Source organism: Neohortaea acidophila (genome assembly GCF_010093505.1).
Source record: "Neohortaea acidophila strain CBS 113389 unplaced genomic scaffold BDY17scaffold_2, whole genome shotgun sequence".
Taxonomy (NCBI): Eukaryota; Fungi; Ascomycota; class Dothideomycetes; order Mycosphaerellales; family Teratosphaeriaceae; genus Neohortaea; species Neohortaea acidophila.
Window position 1 is genome coordinate 1,698,572 of NW_022985511.1, and position 17,579 is coordinate 1,716,150.

General features: G+C 56.0%; 9 protein-coding genes across 9 annotated transcripts; 2 read left to right on the forward strand and 7 right to left on the reverse strand.

Moving 5' to 3' along the window:
* Window positions 1–28: 28 nt before the first annotated feature.
* BDY17DRAFT_343567 (putative beta-galactosidase) lies at window positions 29–3,504 on the reverse strand. Its single transcript, XM_033738044.1, has 6 exons — window positions 2,339–3,504; window positions 1,875–2,286; window positions 1,615–1,826; window positions 448–1,562; window positions 339–400; window positions 29–284 (listed from the first exon to the last, which is right to left on the reverse strand). The coding sequence occupies exons 1-6, from the start codon at window positions 3,375–3,377 to the stop codon at window positions 116–118; spliced, it is 3,009 nt and encodes a 1,002-aa protein (XP_033593278.1). The 5' UTR covers window positions 3,378–3,504; the 3' UTR covers window positions 29–115.
* Window positions 3,505–4,146: 642 nt separating this feature from the next.
* On the forward strand, window positions 4,147–5,091 carry BDY17DRAFT_321482 (S-adenosyl-L-methionine-dependent methyltransferase; the record flags this gene model as incomplete). The annotated part of the gene is made up of 1 exon (XM_033736629.1): window positions 4,147–5,091. One exon carries the CDS (start codon window positions 4,147–4,149, stop codon window positions 5,089–5,091), a length of 945 nt encoding a protein of 314 aa, XP_033593279.1.
* Window positions 5,092–5,117: 26 nt separating this feature from the next.
* On the reverse strand, window positions 5,118–6,350 carry BDY17DRAFT_245069 (uncharacterized protein; the record flags this gene model as incomplete). The annotated part of the gene is made up of 3 exons (XM_033730599.1): window positions 5,118–5,585; window positions 5,641–5,907; window positions 5,973–6,350. The coding sequence occupies 3 exons, from the start codon at window positions 6,348–6,350 to the stop codon at window positions 5,118–5,120; spliced, it is 1,113 nt and encodes a 370-aa protein (XP_033593280.1).
* A 106-nt stretch (window positions 6,351–6,456) lies between these two features.
* On the reverse strand, window positions 6,457–7,755 carry BDY17DRAFT_84518 (peptidase family M48-domain-containing protein). Its single transcript, XM_033738763.1, has 3 exons — window positions 7,441–7,755; window positions 6,687–7,377; window positions 6,457–6,616 (listed from the first exon to the last, which is right to left on the reverse strand). Exons 1-3 carry the CDS (start codon window positions 7,651–7,653, stop codon window positions 6,558–6,560), a joined length of 963 nt encoding a protein of 320 aa, XP_033593281.1. The 5' UTR covers window positions 7,654–7,755; the 3' UTR covers window positions 6,457–6,557.
* A 70-nt stretch (window positions 7,756–7,825) lies between these two features.
* BDY17DRAFT_343569 (uncharacterized protein) lies at window positions 7,826–8,918 on the reverse strand. Its single transcript, XM_033738045.1, has 2 exons — window positions 8,531–8,918; window positions 7,826–8,471 (listed from the first exon to the last, which is right to left on the reverse strand). Exons 1-2 carry the CDS (start codon window positions 8,857–8,859, stop codon window positions 7,919–7,921), a joined length of 882 nt encoding a protein of 293 aa, XP_033593282.1. The 5' UTR covers window positions 8,860–8,918; the 3' UTR covers window positions 7,826–7,918.
* Window positions 8,919–9,174: 256 nt separating this feature from the next.
* BDY17DRAFT_308122 (coatomer epsilon subunit-domain-containing protein) lies at window positions 9,175–10,123 on the forward strand (the record flags this gene model as incomplete). Its single annotated transcript, XM_033735174.1, has 2 exons — window positions 9,175–9,714; window positions 9,776–10,123. 2 exons carry the CDS (start codon window positions 9,175–9,177, stop codon window positions 10,121–10,123), a joined length of 888 nt encoding a protein of 295 aa, XP_033593283.1.
* A 91-nt stretch (window positions 10,124–10,214) lies between these two features.
* Window positions 10,215–11,111, reverse strand: BDY17DRAFT_246659 (uncharacterized protein; the record flags this gene model as incomplete). The annotated part of the gene is made up of 1 exon (XM_033730745.1): window positions 10,215–11,111. The coding sequence occupies one exon, from the start codon at window positions 11,109–11,111 to the stop codon at window positions 10,215–10,217; it is 897 nt and encodes a 298-aa protein (XP_033593284.1).
* Window positions 11,112–11,526: 415 nt separating this feature from the next.
* Window positions 11,527–13,742, reverse strand: BDY17DRAFT_246151 (kinase-like domain-containing protein; the record flags this gene model as incomplete). Its single annotated transcript, XM_033730705.1, has 2 exons — window positions 11,527–12,762; window positions 12,828–13,742. The coding sequence occupies 2 exons, from the start codon at window positions 13,740–13,742 to the stop codon at window positions 11,527–11,529; spliced, it is 2,151 nt and encodes a 716-aa protein (XP_033593285.1).
* Window positions 13,743–15,051: 1,309 nt separating this feature from the next.
* Window positions 15,052–16,772, reverse strand: BDY17DRAFT_321488 (uncharacterized protein; the record flags this gene model as incomplete). The annotated part of the gene is made up of 4 exons (XM_033736630.1): window positions 15,052–15,153; window positions 15,210–15,523; window positions 15,602–16,609; window positions 16,673–16,772. 4 exons carry the CDS (start codon window positions 16,770–16,772, stop codon window positions 15,052–15,054), a joined length of 1,524 nt encoding a protein of 507 aa, XP_033593286.1.
* Between the last annotated feature and the right edge of the window lie 807 nt (window positions 16,773–17,579).

Consider the following 17,579-nt stretch of genomic DNA (forward strand, 5'->3'; position numbering starts at 1 on the left):
GCATTTCATTGTAACTCACACGAGATGCGAGAAAGTTTGTCGTTGTGTGGTACATCGATATATACGTATCTACGCAGTGGACATATACCACGTTGCTGCACGTGCAGTCCGCCAATTAGTAGGCACCAGCTCGCGGAGCATATGTAGCAAGAGGTGCCATGGGCACGTCGCCGTATCCACTCATAATAGTACCGTTCACGGTCAATGCCAACCCTCCTACCTTGGCTCCAGATGCTTCGAGACTCCACAGGGACATGGCAACGTAGTTCGTGCCGTGGTAGTTCCTGCAATCGTGTTAGCGACTACATTGATCATTTCTCACGCGGCCGCCAACTTACCAGATGCCCTGCTGAACGGGATACGACGTCTGCGGCCCGATGTTGTTTACGTATTTTCCGCTCTGTGATCCGTTAGTCTTTCTCCTCTTCTTCAAAGGCAAGTACTCACTTGTAATCCGTTGACGAAGATCTCAACGCGGAACGCTGGAGCGCTGTTCGGAGCACCGTTCGGGCTGGAGGTGTTGGTGAAGGTGACGGAAATTGGGATATCCCATCCAGAGGGTAGGTCCAAGTCAATCTCCGTGGCGTACCAGGCGACGCCGGCTTTGGAGATACCTTCTGTGGGACCACCGCTGGAGGTCCAGTTCGAGATGGGAGTGCCGGGCAGGTAGTATCCCTGCCGTTCGGCCCAGAGACCACCCTCGTTCAGCGGGCCTAGCGCCTTCTCGAGATACTGTTGCCCTCCGAGATTGCCAGTGATCTTCCAGGAAACGTCCTTGGTCGAGTGGCCACCCAAACTGTAGCGTAGAATGCCACGAGGGTTCTTCATTTCGTTCTGTCCAATGACATAGTTTTCGTCCAGCCCCATCTCGTCTACGAGGATGGTGAAAACGTAGGTCTCGTTCGCCTTGAGCTTCGAAACAGGGTAGGTCTTGTTGCCGTTTTCGTCGGCCGGGTTTCCGATGAACGAGCCCATGTACGTCGAATTGATCCAGACTGATGTGCCAAAGGCTGTACCGCCTTGCGTCTCGAGGAAGAAGTGGGATTCCTTTCCATTGGCCGTGAAGCTTCCGCGGAAGACCAAGATGCCCGTGTTGAAGCCATAGTCGCTACCAAAGAGGCTCACCGGCGTCCTCAACATTGCATGATCGTTGTGCGAGCTCGTGAGATTGGCCACCGGCCAGAGGGAGTCGTCGTACGTTGGTTGAATCTCTGGCAGAGAATCGATATACTTCCACTTTGCGCTGGAAAGCGAGGGCACAGTGATGTTGGGTGCGTTGAATTGCACGGTGGCGGTCACAACACCGTAGCTGTCCTGCTTGAAGCTCGTCGAGTTGCCGTTAATGTTGAGTTTGGTCAGGTTGGCCGGAGCACCACCGATGATCTCGATCGGCGTGGTCGCGTTGAAATCGCCGACAAGGTTCAAAGTGGTGCCTGAGACGCTCGCGTTGCGCATGAGGTATCCTGCTTGAAGAACAACGGTAGTCGCGTTCAATGATGGTGCGAAGAGCCCCCGTTCGTTGGGAAGCTTGAGGACCCAGTAGTTGTAAGCAGCATTGCGGTCTGGAGAACAAGAAGTTAGAACAAACTTGTATGATGCTAAGGTCCAACATACCAAGCAGATAGAGAGTCAGTCCGGATGCGAAGCTGACGACGTTTCGCTGTCCTCCTGCCTTCCAGTTCAAGACCGTCGCATTCTGTTTGGTGCTCTGTTTCACTCCGCCATCCTCGAGGATGGTCGCATTGCCAGCGTTTGACACTGCCAGCTCTTGATATGTGCCAGGAGCTCCATAAACGACCAAGATCTTGCGATCCCCGTATGACTTTCTGTGCTGTATATTAGCGCCAGTCTCGCGCGCAGGATGAGATGCTTACGAAGTGAAGATCTGCGCCGAGGAGTAGAGAATGTTGACTCCGCCGACGTCGAAGTCAGTCACGCTCACCACCGAGTCGCGACCTAACAGAGACAGCTGACCGTCGAGCTGAGGAATGGTGACCTGCCCTTGACTGGTCGTCACATTGAGCTTGTAGCTAGTCGTGGATTGATCGGTGTAATTGGAATGCCTGATGATGTAGAAGTTCGTGGCAGAGCCGTTTCCAAAGAGCGGAGTGACGCTCAAGGCTTGAGTATTGGTGTACTTGGTGGTAGAGAGGTTGCCTGGAGTGGCGGTGTAGTAGGCAGCGGAAGATTCGACGAAGCTGGCCAGAAGCTTGGCCTCGCTGTACTTCTCCCGCTCCACCATGCGGTTCTCCGCAATGGCGGCCGCGTAGTCATAAGAGCTGTAGCCTAATCGAAACGTTAGCCAGTAGTCTTTGAAATAAAGTGAGTAAGTATGTACCGCCAGGGTGCCCAAGATTGCCCCAATTCGAGCCACCATACGTCATGTAAAGATTGAAGATCCCGATGGCGGAAGCGAAGTTGTTGGTGTAGAAGACTCGCTCGAATTCATAACCAGTGAGTTCGAGACAGTTCTGCCATCCATAACCGCCCCATGGGTCGAAGCTGCCTCCCTGGAACTCAACGAAGGCGAATGGTGTGAGAGGACTCCATTCCAGATGAGTGGAAGTAAGATCTGTCTGTAAGCCGTTTGCTGGCCACTGATAGGGGTTCCCGCAGTCGAACCCGAGAGGATAAGAGTCGATTCCATAGATGTCTACGGCTGCAGGAGTGCCGGGGCGAAAGTTTCCATCATTGTCGTCGTTGTCGATGTAAGGGACTGTAACTCCAGCTTCTCGGAATTGCTTCTCGACAAACCCCATATAGGTGGAGTTCGGGCATGGCTTGACCGACGGTAGGCAATCGTAGTACTCGTTCTCGGGCTGCATAAGAATGATGGGCCCGCCGTTGGTAATCTGGGCATTTGCGAAGATCTTGCCAATCGACTGGGCGTAGAGCTGGGTAGCGTTGAGGTAGGCTGGGTCAGTACTTCGCAAGATTCCGGGGACTTCCTGGAGCCAGCCAGGGAAGCCTCCACCGCTCACTTCGGCATTGATGTACGGTCCGGGTCTGGCGAGGAGGTAGATTCCCGCTTCAGTGGCGGCGTCGAAGAACGGTTGCAAGGAAAAGATGCCCTCGGCCAAGAAGGTGCCCGGGTCGCCTTCAAGCAGCGCCCAGTCGGTGTAGAAGGTGACGGCGGTATAGCCCAGACTGCGGATCTTCTGGAAGACGTCAAGCCACAAGCCCGGGACAGGTAGACGGAAAGGGTGGAAGGAGCCGGAGTAGAAGATGATTCTCTCGCCATGCACCATGAGAGTATGTTGGTCCCATGTCACGATGTCCTGCAAGGGCTCGCTCTCGTATGGTTTGATGCGAAGAGCAGCTGTATGAGCAGCAACGTTCAGGCAAAGGCCTGCCAGCAAGGCACGAAGGAGACGCATCTTGGGGAAGAATTGAAATGTTGACAGGAGGAAAGTGGCGGTCGAGGGCAACGAGGAGATGGCCTACCTTTTGACGGGTGTCTCTTCATGACGACGTCCCTCCGACGGTTGGCATGCCCTGCCGTCGTCTTGAGGGCCAGTTGCGGAGGTGATCGGCTTTGCAGCAGCAAGAGAGGTGGCGGTGGACGAGGGGCAAGGCGCGGGATGTGGAGAGGAGGTGCCGTCTCGTATCTCCGCACCATGCGGCTCTCACGACAACTACCTCATCGGTCCCTGAGTGTCAGGCACGACGATGTAGATCGCGCGGCATTCGGCAAGCGTTATTGATCAATGCTGCAACTTCAGCCGTCTATAGGGAGAAGAGCGGCATTGGGAAGCATCGAATTCAGCCTGAATTCTTTTTTCCCCGCATCAACACACTTCCAATAGCTCTGCTTCTATCGGGATGACGCTCCGTACTCCATCAGCCTTCTAGTTGAAGCAGCCGGGGAATGACCTCGGTATTGAGGTCGCTCATCGTCGTCCCTACACATCCCACGCAATCTGGCCGACTCTACGCTGTCTGACTGCACACGCTCGACACGATCATGTAGAGTCACGGAGAGTGTGGCGTACCGCAATTTCGTCGTGACTCACTATGGAGTAAAGATTTGATTATGAACTTGGGTAGCTACCTACCTAGCTAATCATATAAACCCACCATCACAGAGGCGAGCAACATCCAATCGTGCCTTGTCCTTCCCACGTCTGATCATCACCACTGTCAATCATGTCTCAGCCTTTGTCCGTCAGTCAAACCTTCGACGCATCCCTCGTCGACCTTCAAAAATCCTTCTCATCGACAGACACCAACACCTCAGGAGCCAGCGCCAAGGAGAACTTGACACCGACAATGCACCAAGTCGGACGATCACCCTCGCCTTATTCATCCGTGTCGACGGAGACGCTCTACAATCAATGGGCAACGACATACGATCACGATGGCAATGTCATGCAAGCCATCGATGACACTCAGCTCCATGAGCTGCTGCCTGCGTTCGTCCAATTGGCTTCTCAGACATCAGCGGCATCAAATGATAGATCTCAGAGCCTGAAAATCCTGGATCTAGGATGTGGTACTGGCCGAAATACTGTCAAATTGCTGCAATCATCTTGGCACAGACCCGTAGACATCTCTGGCTGGGACGGTAGCCAGGCGATGCTCGAGGTCGCGCGCGCCAAATGCGAAGCCGCTGTCGCCAACAGGCAGAATGTCGGAATCGAACTCGAGCAGGTCGATATTTCTCGCCTCGAGAACGTGCCGGCCCGATTTGCCAACCATTTCGATGGCTTAATCTCAACTCTCGTCCTCGAGCACATCCCCATTGAAATCTTCTTTGGCATTCTTGCCAAAGTCCTCAAACCCGGCGCGTATGCTCTCGTCACCAACATGCACGAGAACATGGGGAAGCTGTCTCGGGCGGGATATAAGACGGCCTCGGGAGAGCGAGTCAAAGCCACATCATATATCTACTCAGTGCCAGAGACCTTGGAGGCGGCGGCGAGGGCTGGGCTTAGCGTGGTTGGGGATCCGAAGGAAGCGGCGGTCGATGAACAGATGATCGACGGTGGCACGGTCAGGGGAGTGAAGTTTGAGAAAGGCCAGGTTACGGAGAGGGCGAGGAAATGGGTCGGAACGACGATTTGGTATGGGCTGCTGTTGCAGAAGAAGTGAAGGGTTCGGGGTCAGCTACACATGTCTTAAAAGTACAATTCAACCACTCTATCTCGATGCGACACGAGATTGCCGTATTTGTGCAGCAGCTCCTTCAGTGGATTCTCCTTCCAGTCCATCAACGGCGTCTGAGCGGTTTCGTCCGAGTCCAAGACCAGGTGGGTATAAGCAAAGACACTTGCATCAAACAACCCAGGGCCAACGATTGATATATCATTATCCTTTTCCGCATTCGACGTTGAAAAGAACCATCGATCATCACCGAGTAGTGCAGACAACGCAGCAAATGCCTGATCGGCATCGCGCATAATATCCCCCTCCTCGATTTTGATTGCACTACTTGACCTTGCAGAGGCTTTGATGATCTCCGTCTCCGCAGCTGCGTGTAGTTGAGCAGCGATGGTCATTTGCACCACCGGGTTGGAGGAGCACGGCTCGGTGTAAAGGCGTTTCACCACCGATACATTGGCCGGGTTGAGGTAAAGTTGAAGAAGCTGCCGCAATTAGCTTTGTACTCTGCAATCCGTCATGAGCAACCTGCAAACGTACCCAGGCTTTGCGTATCCGGTGGTCAAGTAGTGAGGCGAATGCTTCATATCGGATGTCACTTGGTTCGTGTACTTCATTAGACGCCGATTGTTCTTTCGCCCATCTCTTGATCTTCTGTCCGGAGATGACTTCGAGCGACTGAGTGACATCATCTGACCGCGCAGATTTGCTTGGGAATGGAAGAAGGAATGGAAGAGCTCCGGAAGGACTGGCGTGGTTGTTCGAAGGCCTTGTATCGAAGGGAATTCCAGCGATTCTGAGATAGGTCTAATAGGATGGCTTGTTAGGAGAGGTTCCGCCGGAGAGGATGTCTATGCGTCCGTGCTACACACCTGCCATTTCAAACAAGACGGATTGAAACTCGCTCTGGCAAACCGAGCATCTTCCTCGGTGGTAAAGATGTAAAACACGTTCGACGCGCCCTTCCTTCGTGCCCTGATTGGCAGCGCGTTCTCGGCGTAGACGATCAGAGGAAACTGATCAAACACTCGTTTCAGCGGAGTCGGAATGGAGAACCAGCTCTTGGCTCCCTTCTTGTCCGTCGTCGCGACTGCATCTCCGCTGTGTGGCGGACTTTTGCGATGCGCAGTGGCCGTACTGGTCACCGGGTTGTGCCCGTCTTCACCTTCCAAAGGACGCACGGCGCTCTCAGGCCGCAGCCCTGCGTCGCGCGCATCCTCATCGACATTGACGACGCTATCGCCGGGCATTGCCATCCATCTCTCCCGATGCGTGAGGAAATAGGTTGGGTGAGCCTGATTGTACAGGACAACAAACGTTTTGCGGTGAGTGTGAGTCTGCTTGAGGAAAGTCGATTCCCCACACGCATCGCGGATTGGCTTACATAAGCCGTGGTCGGAGCACGACCAGGAGTCCTCTGAACCAAGCCGCTCTGGGTGCTCGCATCTTGATCAACGTCATGGATGCCTGTCCAAAGCACAAAAGCAGCGCTGGAGTGCAAACGCATTCTCGAATACTGTTTCGGTGGGAGGGATCAGTATGGTACCTGATTGCTTCTTCAGCAGACCTCGAGCAATTGGACGCACCTTGAGATCTCCCTTGCAGTCGCGTTCTTTTCGCCTCCGACAGCCAGGAATGGAAGGAGACAAGGCGCTGGTGGTGGGGAGGATGGGTGTGTAGATATACCGGCACGACCTCTTCCTCCAGTGCCTCCCACCGCGACCACATGGACAGAGCAGCGGAAGGGTCATAGCCCGACTTTGCTGCCAGTTGCACGCCGAAGTAATCGGCCTCCGTCTCCTGGGCCCGGGATCGCGGGAGAAGAAACATCACGTCGGTCGCCAGGCCGACGAGGTCTTGGTCGATTCCGCTGGCTAGAGAGAAGAGGTAATCGACGAAGATGATCGGCAAGACGCGAGACAACGTTTCCGACGTATGCTGCATCAGCCTGTGCATGATTTCGTGGCCAAGCACCACGGCAATCTCATCCTCCGACTCACAAAAGTTGAGCAGCCCCGTATGCACAAATACCTCGCCACCCGGCAGGACAAAGGCCTGTCGCACTGGATCGTTGATCACGTAGAGCTTCCACGTGTCTGCAGCCAGGCCTGGTGATGCCACGATGCGTTCAAAGATGCGTTGCACCAAGGAATGCTCGGTGCTCGTCGGTGGCAAGATAGTGTCGTTATATCGTTCCATCTCACGCTCGTAGTACTTCTTGCCGAGTTGCTGCGTCATTGACTCCCCCATGATGTTGAATCTCACACGTCCGGAGATCTGCGGACAGGCGTATCACGATTAGTCGCGCGCCTTTCGTGACACATATTCGGGAACACCTACGGGTGTTCGCTCGAGATTGTAGCAGTAGACCATCCCGACCAGCGTCCCGACGCCCGCGATGTGAGCATAGAACATCGGACTCCTCATCACCGTCCGCAGTGTGTTCCATGATCCGAAGAGGCGTTGATGGTTGACCGCCCGATACCAATACTCCCGCCGTTGAGCAACACGTGGTGGATTCAGCCTGAAGCACAGCGACTTCCTACAAAGCATTCCAAAGGCCTGCGACGTGATCAAACGCAGTCATCGAGTCAGGTAGAAGTGCTGCTTAGTACAAGTGCGAACAGTTGACCGATGTGTCGATCTCGGTTCGGCCGCGGTCGGCATCAGGCAGCCACGGGCTGTGCGAAACGATGGGTCCATCTCAAGCCGACGCAAAACAGAGCGAGAATGTACAACATGCCAATAAACTTGGTGTTATCAGACCTAGTGCTTTTCGAAATGGCGTACAAATCGGACGCATGAACTAACGTGTCGTCTAAATCTTCGACTTGCCCTTCTGTATGGATCTGAAGCCACTCTGCGTGCTACCTCCATCGAGCTCAAACACGTTGCCCGTCATATGTGCTGCACCCAACGAGCTGATGAACAGTACCAGACCTGCAAGATCCTCCGGCTTCCCAACTCTGCCGGACGGCTGTCCGGACACCAGCAAATCCCCGGCCTCCTCGAACCCGTACTGCGTCATTCGACTCGGGAAGACGCCAGGACAGATGACATTCACCGTGACATGGTCTGGCATGAGTTTGCTTGCTTGCATCTTGGTAAGATGGATACAGGCCGCTTTACTCGGGCCGTAGGAGAAGGTGCCGTGGCCTGGGGCGGCGAGGCCACCTTCGGCGCCCGAGGTGACGTCCGTGGTCTGGACGCCGGCCATTGAGGCAATGTTGATCACCCTGCTCGGATGGTCGGCTGTTGCACCCTTCTTGAGGAGGGCATCGAGGCCTGCAGTGACGTAGAAGATGGATTTCACGTTGAGGGAGTAGACCTTGTCCCAACCGCTCTCGGGAAAGTCGTCGTATGGAGCTCCCCTGGAGCCGCCGTCAGTTTCCATGTCGCAACGGCTTGTTGAATGACGGACAAGACGTACCATGTAGAGCCAGAATTGTTCAGGAGTACGGTCAAACGATCCGTCTTCTTCTTCACATCGGCGCATAGCTGCAGACATCCTGCCTTGTCCTTCAGATCGGCGACGATGTAATCACAAGATCCGGGACCGAGTTTGTTCAGACGACTCGACGTCTTCTCCAGCTCCGCCTTCTTGCGGCTGGCAATGATGACCTTGGCGCCATTCTGGACGAATCCTTGCGCAGCCATCTCGCCGAGGCCGGTTGAGCCGCCGGTGACCAAGACGACATGGTTCTTGTAGTTGAAGATGTTGCCAATCGACAGATCGGCGGAAGTAGATGCGTGGGCCATGACGGAAGATAGCTATTTCTGGTTACGGTGTGCAGAGAATGTAGTGCTGGTGATGGAGTCTTCGAATGGTAAGCAAGAAATACCGAGGCCTGTGGACATTGATGGAGGGCTGACGGATGACTAAGGCGATTCGGCGGGGTCAAGGCTGGCGAACGGCCCACCAATGGGAGTGCGAGTTCGCCGCGGGAGTGAAGGGACGGACTCGCACATTGAAGCCACGACAGCAACATCCATCAACCAACAAACCTCGCTCACAACCCTCTCCACCCCGGGCGATTGAACACCCTCGCCATCACTCCCATCTCACTGGTCACCATGGATCCTTTTGGAGCAGAAGGCGAGCTGGTGAACATCCACACCGCGTTTGTCCAAGGGCAATACGAATTGGTCCTCTCCGACTTTGAAGCCTCCTCCTTTTCCGACACCAATCGCCAGCCCGTGCAGATCCTCCAATATCGAGCACAATGCGCCCTCGGGCAATACGACGACGTCATCAAAAGTGTAGGAAATAGCAGCGTCCCCGATTTGCAGGCCGTCAAAGCCCTTGCTACGTTTCTCAAGAATGGATCGGACGGGGCGGTAGCGGATGCGGAGAAGCTGTCAGAGACACAAGGCGAGAATCTGACGGTGCAATTGCTGTGTGGGATTGTGTTGGCCCGCGCAGGCAAGGCGGATCAGGCGCTGGCCTTGCTCAGCCGTCATGAGGGCAGTCTGGACGCCGTGGCGTTGAGCGTGCAGATCCATCTCAGTCAGAATCGGACAGACCTGGCGTTGAAGGAGGCGAAGAGTGCGCGGAGTTTTGCACAGGATGCTCTGTTGGTGAACTTGGCGGAAAGCTGGGTTGGCATGAGACAGGTGAGATGGTGCAGCATTGCTGGAAATCACGCGTGGAACAATTGTTAACCCCAATTTGCAGGGCGGAGAAGACTACCAAAAGTCATTCTACGTCTTCGAGGAACTCGCGCAGGCGCCTTCATCCGCATCGGCCACTTCGCTCATCGCACAAGCCGTGTCAGAGCTGCACATGGGCCGACTCGAAGAAGCAGAGACGGCGCTCAACCAGGCTCTGGTCCTGGAACCAGACAACAGCGCGGCATTGGCGAACAAGGTGGTGCTGGATAGCATCAACGGCAAGGATGTGAGTGAGGTGCGGAGCAAGCTGCAAAGCGTCGACTCCCAGCACGAAATGCTCCTCGATTACGCGGCGAAGAAAGAAGCATTCCAGGCGGCATTGGAAAAGTACAGTCCCAAGTTCGAGGCATGAAAAGAGCCTTGCTATTATGATGCATATGTGGCGTTGGAAGATGGTTTCATTACTCAGTCGTGACATTGTCAAGCATGGGGATCCCTCCCGCTTAGAACCTCAGCTTAGGTCCGATAAACACCACGAGAAAACACGCAACCCACAAGCCAAAGATGAACGCATACAACTTCATCCTGCCCCACCACCCCTGTCCCTCACTCATCTTCCTCAACAGTCCCATCCGCTTCTCCGCCGCCTCCATGCCTTGCGCACTCTTATCCAGCCCGCCCTCGGCCCGCTTCAACACCTCCTTCTCCGCCTCCAGACTCGAGCTGAATTGAAGTGACGACTGTTTGAGTGCTCGCGCCAGCGACAATAGACCGCTGGTGAGATTCTCTTGCTCGGTGCGGTTGTGCGATAGCAGCGTTTCCGTTTGCGGCAGAGTTGCACTTGATTGTGACGGAGGTGCGCTTTTGGAAAAGAGCTGTTCTCGCGCAGTTGTGGATGCTGCGTCTCTGTTGTCACTGGATTGAAGTGGCTTTCGCGCGCGGAGATCGGGTGGTTGCAGTGGAGGATCCGGCGGTGCTTCTGGCTCAGGTGCACTCCCAAAGTCGCCCGTGTCTAAGCCATCCTTCGCGTCTATCCTGGCCGGTGCATAGGAAGGTTTTATGCCCTCCTCTTCATCCTCCTCACTATCATCGTCACCAAACTCTTCGTCGCCTAATTGATTCAGCTCCAGCAATCTGGCATTGAGTCTCTTGATCAACTCTCGCTTTTGCTGCAGATCCGCCTGCGCCTGCTGCCGTTGGGTCTGAACTCGTATGGTGGAGGATTGCTTTTCAAGCGTCAAGAGAAGCGTGCGCGCGTATTCAACATTGCTGGCGACTTTGTTGCGTTCGTATTGCGAGCCTCGTAATCGAGCAAGCTGGCTAGCATCGGAGGATTGAAGGAGGGTAGAATCTAATCGGGAGAGGAGGCGATTGAGTGTGACCGTGGAGGCGGGATCCATGTTGTGTAGAGACCTGCACTCTTGGAAATCGAGCGGAGTCTGGCTGTCTTCATGAAAGCTGGTGTTTCGACAAGTCGATGCTGGACGTACAGCACGTCCCCACATTTTTAGCCACGAGGGTCGGCTCGGACCGAGCGCCACGCCCGACACGACAGCCTGGTGCCGGGAGAGCTCGCTCGCTATCGACGACATTACACTCCTTGACTCCCTGCGGGCAAACTGAAAGAAGCATACGAGGCCGTCCGATGTCGTGTCTCCAGTCAGAAACGGCAAATGCCTGTTATCTTGGGCATATCGTGTATCTCAGCTGTACAGCACTCCCAAGAAGCCTCTGAAAGCCGCGTCTTCTTTTGATCTCCCTCCCCTCCTAAACTGCATCACGCATGTGCGCATTGAAAGCCAACCTCTCACGCAATCAAGTCTTCCATCTATTAGCGGAGCTTTGTGCGGCATTACCTGTAACGCCCATACTCTCCCTGGCAGCCATCTGGGCAATGTTACCGTTCGCAGATCGTTGCCGAGGCTGTCCCACATTCGCTCCTACACCAGTCGAAGCGCCGGCGAGAGCTCCATTCGAGGCCCTCGTACCACCTGCAGTGGCTGCCGCGCCAGCCGTAGTGATGGTACTGTGTCTTCGATTCGCATTTGCTGCAAGTTTGACAGGTGATCCTTGCATGGGATTCGTGGACGCCGAAGTCTGCGTACTGTTTCGAACTGCTGTCTGTGGAGTTCCCAAAACCCCTCTCGCTCGATCCTTGGCGGGAGTGATTGCGGCGGGCGCATTGAGCGAAGCGACGGTGCTTCTCTTGACGGGCGACGGGATTGTGGACCCATTGCCCGCCGGAACAGCCGCAGTACTCCGTAGCTTCGCCGCTCTGCGAGCCTCATCAGGTATGGCAGAGCGCTGGTTGAAAGGCGAATTCGTAATGAAGGGATGCGTAACGGCTTCCGAGGCCTTCAACCTCCGATCGGAATCCCAACGTAGACACCGCGTGATGAAGTCGATGAACGCCTCGTCCTCGGTCTTGATCGCTTGTTGCAAGGTCTTCGAACTCGGACGTCGTCGCCTTCCCTTGCTGGACACAGTCACCCTTGGCTTGCCAACCGAGTCGAAGAACAGCTTCTTGCGTGTACACTTCTCCACCAAATGTCGATCAGGTGGACCGAAAATCTCCATGATACACGCGAGTTGCTCTTGTTCGTTCTCGCCCGGGAAGATGGGATAGCCGGTCCAGAGCTCGGCGAGAATACACCCGAAGGACCACATGTCAATTCCCAGGCCGTAGCTGCTGCCGAGAATGACTTCCGGGGAGCGGTAGAACCGGGACTGGATGTAAGTATACACCTTCTCCTCTTCTCGACACGAGCTGCCAAAGTCAATCACACGCACGTCTGCTTTCCGAGCCTCAAAGAGTAGAATGTTCTCCGGCTTGAGGTCGCAGTGAATGATCCGTTTGGTTTGCAGCAATGTCAAGCAGGCCAACAGTTGCCGAGCGATGCGACGAATGACCGGCATGGAGAAGCCGGCAAAGTTGTGGGCGCGAATGAGCTCGTAAAGGTTAATTGACAAGCACGGCGTCACAATGCAAAGGTGGGAGCGGAAGTAGAACGAGCCCGTGATGCTCAGGGTTGCGTGAGCGCCATCGGGGTCCTGTGACCATTGTCAGCATGACGTGAAGACATGTGGTTAACACGCCAAAGGTCAAGAGTACTCACCCATTCCCTCAGCTTGCCCAGAATCCCCACCTCGACAAGCGCCTGCTGATGAAACCTCTTCTTGTTCCGGATGATCTTCACCGCCACAATGCCGCCTTCTTTATGGTCGACACAGCGGACGACCTGTCCGAACGAGCCTTTGCCGAGCACATCCACAACTTCGTAGCGATACGAGAGGTGATCGCCAATGACGATGTTGTAGTCTCCTCTCTCATCGTCATACCCGAAATTGGTGCCGCTGGTGTTGTTCTTGTCAGAGGCTGCCGACGCTGCCGACGGCTGCGGGGATCCAGCCAAAGATCCAATGATTTTTCGCGCAGACTTGGAGCCCGTGAAGTAGATGCCGTCTAGTTCGTAGTCGACGATCTCGCCTCTCTCGAAGACGTTGAGCGCACTGCCGCCAGTTAGGCTACGATCATGCAGCACGTGTTCCGCCGTGTTCGGGCTTCTCGCGATTGCTCGCTTTTTCAACTCTTCAGTTTCTCGTGCAGCAGAGTCGACATCCTTGCGCTTGCGGGAAAGTCGGGCCATTTCATCGTCAGCGGCGAGATCGTCCTTGTCTTTGTTGGTTGCGGAGACTGTAGATGGCGTGAGACGGTGTTTCGAGGCCGAGGCTGCCTTCGGCGTGCTCGAGCGGAAGGCTGAACCCAATGCGCCCCAGCTACTAGCCCTAGTAGTGGTTGGAGCGTGGACCGGGGTAGGCTGCTCTCCATGCAGGCTTCTCGTCTTCGAACCCGTCCCAGTAGCGCTGTCCAAATCGATGCCAGAGATGAGGCTTGTGGTCGACGCTGACGTCGGAACCTGAGATTTCCTCCTCACCACACCCTCAAAGCTAGGCCTGGCACTACTGGCGAGAGACGGTACGTCCCCAGTGAAGGCGCTGGTGGCGCTCGCTGGTAGTTTGGGTGGCGGCATCACATCAGAGGGCCTCTTCTTCTGCAGCACGCTTCTCTCCCTCTCCCGCTCCGCCGACTGCCGCTCCTTCTGTGGCGAGCTCTTGTTGTCGGCATGGTTGGCCGACTTGCTACTGCTCCTGCGCCAGCCCATCGACAGTTTTCTCCTGAGACCTTGGTCCTTCTTCTCGCTTTCCTTTCCATCGGGCCGAGCGGTTGTTTCGGCGATCGGGCTGTCGGAACTGACCGGAGTCTCAGCACTCAGTGAGCTCTTCAAACTGGTCACTGTCGCGCCTCGTTGCGGTCTCACTCGCAGCGCCTGAGCCGTGGACTGCTGACCGTCGGAGTCCTCTCCAATGCACTCTCCGCTCGGCCGCCCTTTCAATCGAACAAATTCCCCACTGCCTTGGGGCAGAGATCCCGACGAGAATGGTGTGATGGCGTTTCGCGTCCTGCCACCATTTCCGTTTATAGGAACCCCGGTATTCTCAGCATCACTATCGTCCCAGTACTTTGCCAACATGTTACCGTCTGTGTCCATACCCAGGACGTCTCTGCTCAGAACGCCCCTGAGAGCGTAATGGCTTGAAGTGCTTCGAAGAGCCTTGTCCGCATCTTCCTGACGTCTGAAGAATGTAGCCTTGGACGCAGTCATGGGTGTGCCAGGAGTTTTTGCCGTCCGCTTGGGTTCGGGCGTAGAGAAATTTGCAAAGTCGTCACGACGATCGGCTTCTTGGCTGGGTCGTGGCATGCCTGGAAGTCCATCGCTGAAAGAAGCCATGGTGGAGATGGGCATGAGATTCAAGGGCGGCAGACGAAGAGGCTGCAAATTAGCATTCTTCCGACCGTTTGAATCCGGTTGCTGCCGCATCGGCTTTGGGGCGGCCGATGAAGGCGCGGTAGCAGTGTTGCCGCCACTGTTTCCGTGATTGGCCCTGTTGAACTCCCTGGAACGCTTCTGAAGCGGCTCTGACGGCATGTCTGAGCTCGACACTGGCGTTCGAATGGTCCAGGGAGAAGGTCCAGACGTTGTGGCGAGCTGTGGATCAAAAAAAGAGGAATCTGATGTCCGGTACTGGGATGGATTGAAAGATGTGAAGAATGGCGGCTCCACTTCCAAGTCCTTGGGGCTCTCGTAGGCCTTTGGAATAGCCGGGACCGGGGGGACGAGCTCTTCTCCGCCGCTGAAGCCGCTGTACGCATCCTGTCCATCGCTATATTGGTCTCGGTGGTGACCCATGGCAGATCCCGATGGAGCACCCGACTTCATCTTGAGGATCGGCAACTTCGACGAGGATCCGCTCTGGGCGGCGTTGAGCAATGACGAAAAGCTAGATTTCGAGCTCAAACTCACTCCGCCCGCTCGCGCTTCTGGGGACGCCCGAGTGGACGAAGTTCTGCGATCGCTTGTCCTTCGTGGAATCAGGCTTGGGCTGGGTTGCGTTAGTCTTGGTAGCTCGGGTAGGCGAGCATCTGTCGCAAGTGGTACAGGCATGTCTTCTGGGGGGTTCGGAGTTGGCCTGCGCCGCTGTGCCGAGGATGGCATAGGTGGAGGATTCATCATGCTCATTCTTTTCAATCTCCGTGCATCTGTTGGGCTGATGGTACGAGCTCCTAGTCCGGAGGGAGCGCGGTTCTGTGTCGTAGACTGACGTTTATTGGCGGAGGAGGAGGGAGTGTTTGATCGGTTCTGGTGGGAGTTTGAAGACGACTTCACGCCCGAGGGTGTGCTGGCCAAGTCGAGTTGTTCCGGAGGTGGCGGCTGTAGGCTTCTACCCTTCGTCTGCCGTGACTGTGTGGCGGCTGTAGATAAGGAGGTTACACGCGGAAGATCAGTAGTAGTGGTAGAAGCGACGGGCTGGTTCGGTGCTCTCCTGTTACCGCGAGTCAAACTCGCGTTACGCGACAATGTCGGCTTCGGGTGGGTGTCGGCTGTCAACGATGCGGTGGTCATCGATGGAGGAGGCGCTGGATGGATTCCGCCGCTCTTGGACACGCCTGCGGTGGTTCCCGGGCCCATACTCTTCCTGGGTTGTCTGTAAGACGGCAATGCTGGAAGAGGCCCTTGCGGACCCGGAGACCGCGAGACCGAAGTCTGTCGGCGAAGCTTCAACGACTCATCCCTCGGCTGAGAAGAGGCCATGCCCGGTCTCTGCTGCGGTGCTGGGGGTTGTCTGCCACTAGCCAAGCGCTGTCTCAAACTTGACGTGCGGCTTATCTCACCCCTCGGTGGTTGTTCTGGCCGGGCCTCCGACCTGGCAGCAAGCCCGCCACGGGCTGTCCTTTCATGGGTATCGGCTTTCGTTCTCTCTGCCGCCCAGACATTGAGATCTCCCAGTAACGGAGGTCCATTGGCGGCGTAATTCTTGATATTCGTGGTCTTGATACCAGTCTGCAGGTCGTCGAAGTTGAGGTCGGGCAGGAAAGCGCCACCGTCGTCGGTGGATGGGGTGGTGGTGGAGGTGGAGGAATAGTCGAGCGAGTCTTTGGCAGTAGCGGGGTTGGCGAAGCCGAGGTGAGGGAGGGCAGGTGCAGTGCGTGCATCGTAGTAGATGGAGTCGGAAGTGGATGAGGTCAATGGAGGGCGAGAGGTATTGGTATTGGTCGAGTCACCAACGGACGCCGTTACCGAATTAGCACTCACTTTCCTCTGCTTGCCAGGACTGGGGAAGTCTCGAGGACCGCTCGGGACGCGGACGTTCTCGCGTTGGAAAGTACTTCGTCTCCTCTGCTCCGAGTTCACCGGGAGGCGATGCTCCATGGTCTGGGGGCCTCGGGCGGCAGAGGCGGGCATTGAGGGTTTGCGAAAGGAAGGGCCATCTGGGGGAGAAGGGGGAGCAGGATCGGTGGCGGTGCGGAGAGGATTGCGTCGGGCCGGGCTGGAGTCGGCTAGGTGGGCAGGTGTTAGTCGTCCTTGTGCATGATGCAGAAGGGAGTTGGAGGGAGAGATACCGGCATCAGCACTGGCGGCGCCGACGCCAATGAAGTTGCCATCCCGATCGAACAAGGAGCCCGCGCGTGCACGAGCCTGAAATCGAGTTGCGACATCCATGATGCTCTCCCTTCCCCCAGCGCAGTCGAGTGGCTTCTGTTGGGAGGAAGGGCAGGGGCGAGGTAATGGTGACGGTGGTGATGAAGGTGGTGAAAGTCCGTCAGCTTGACGTTGCTTCCTCCGTGGCTACCGGCGCATTGTCAATCTCCTCTTCCACAACACAGCCCTAACGTCACCTCTTGCAATGTCCTCTACCGCGTTGGTAGCACAGGTCACCGGAGCCAGAATGGCGACATGTTGGAGGGGAGAAGGTGGAGAGCGGAGGGGGCAGCAACGTGGAGAAGGATAGATAGAGTCGAGGCACAACAGTGGAGCCGTGGCGGACGGTGCGTGGTGAAACAGCAGGGTCCAGGAGGATGGGGAGAGCAGCGCAGGGCGATCACAGGTCGAAAGCGGCAGTGAAGTGAGGCCAGCGGCGGCCGAAACGGGGTTGGCTGTTCGAGAACAGCAAGACCGGCAGGGGAAGAGCAGTCCGGCGAGATTAGGCTCGGGCCAAGTGCCGACGGGGCGTGGAGGATGATGAGAGCTCTCTGACGATGGATCGACAGGTGTTGATATGACGGAGGTGAGCCCTGTCTCTGTGTGTGCTTGTCTCTGTAGCAAGAGTAGAGTCAAGGCTGGACAGGCTGCGTCAATGTCCCTGTTGATGAACGTCTTCACCGCAACAACCAGCCCGTTCATCTCGCCAACAACCGAGAGCTGCCACTGCCAATCCAGCCGGCGCCACTCCCGTCCTCCCGCCTTCCCGCAGCACCTCTAATCCGTTAAGCTTTCTGCACCTCCCGCCTCCACGCATGCACACTGCAA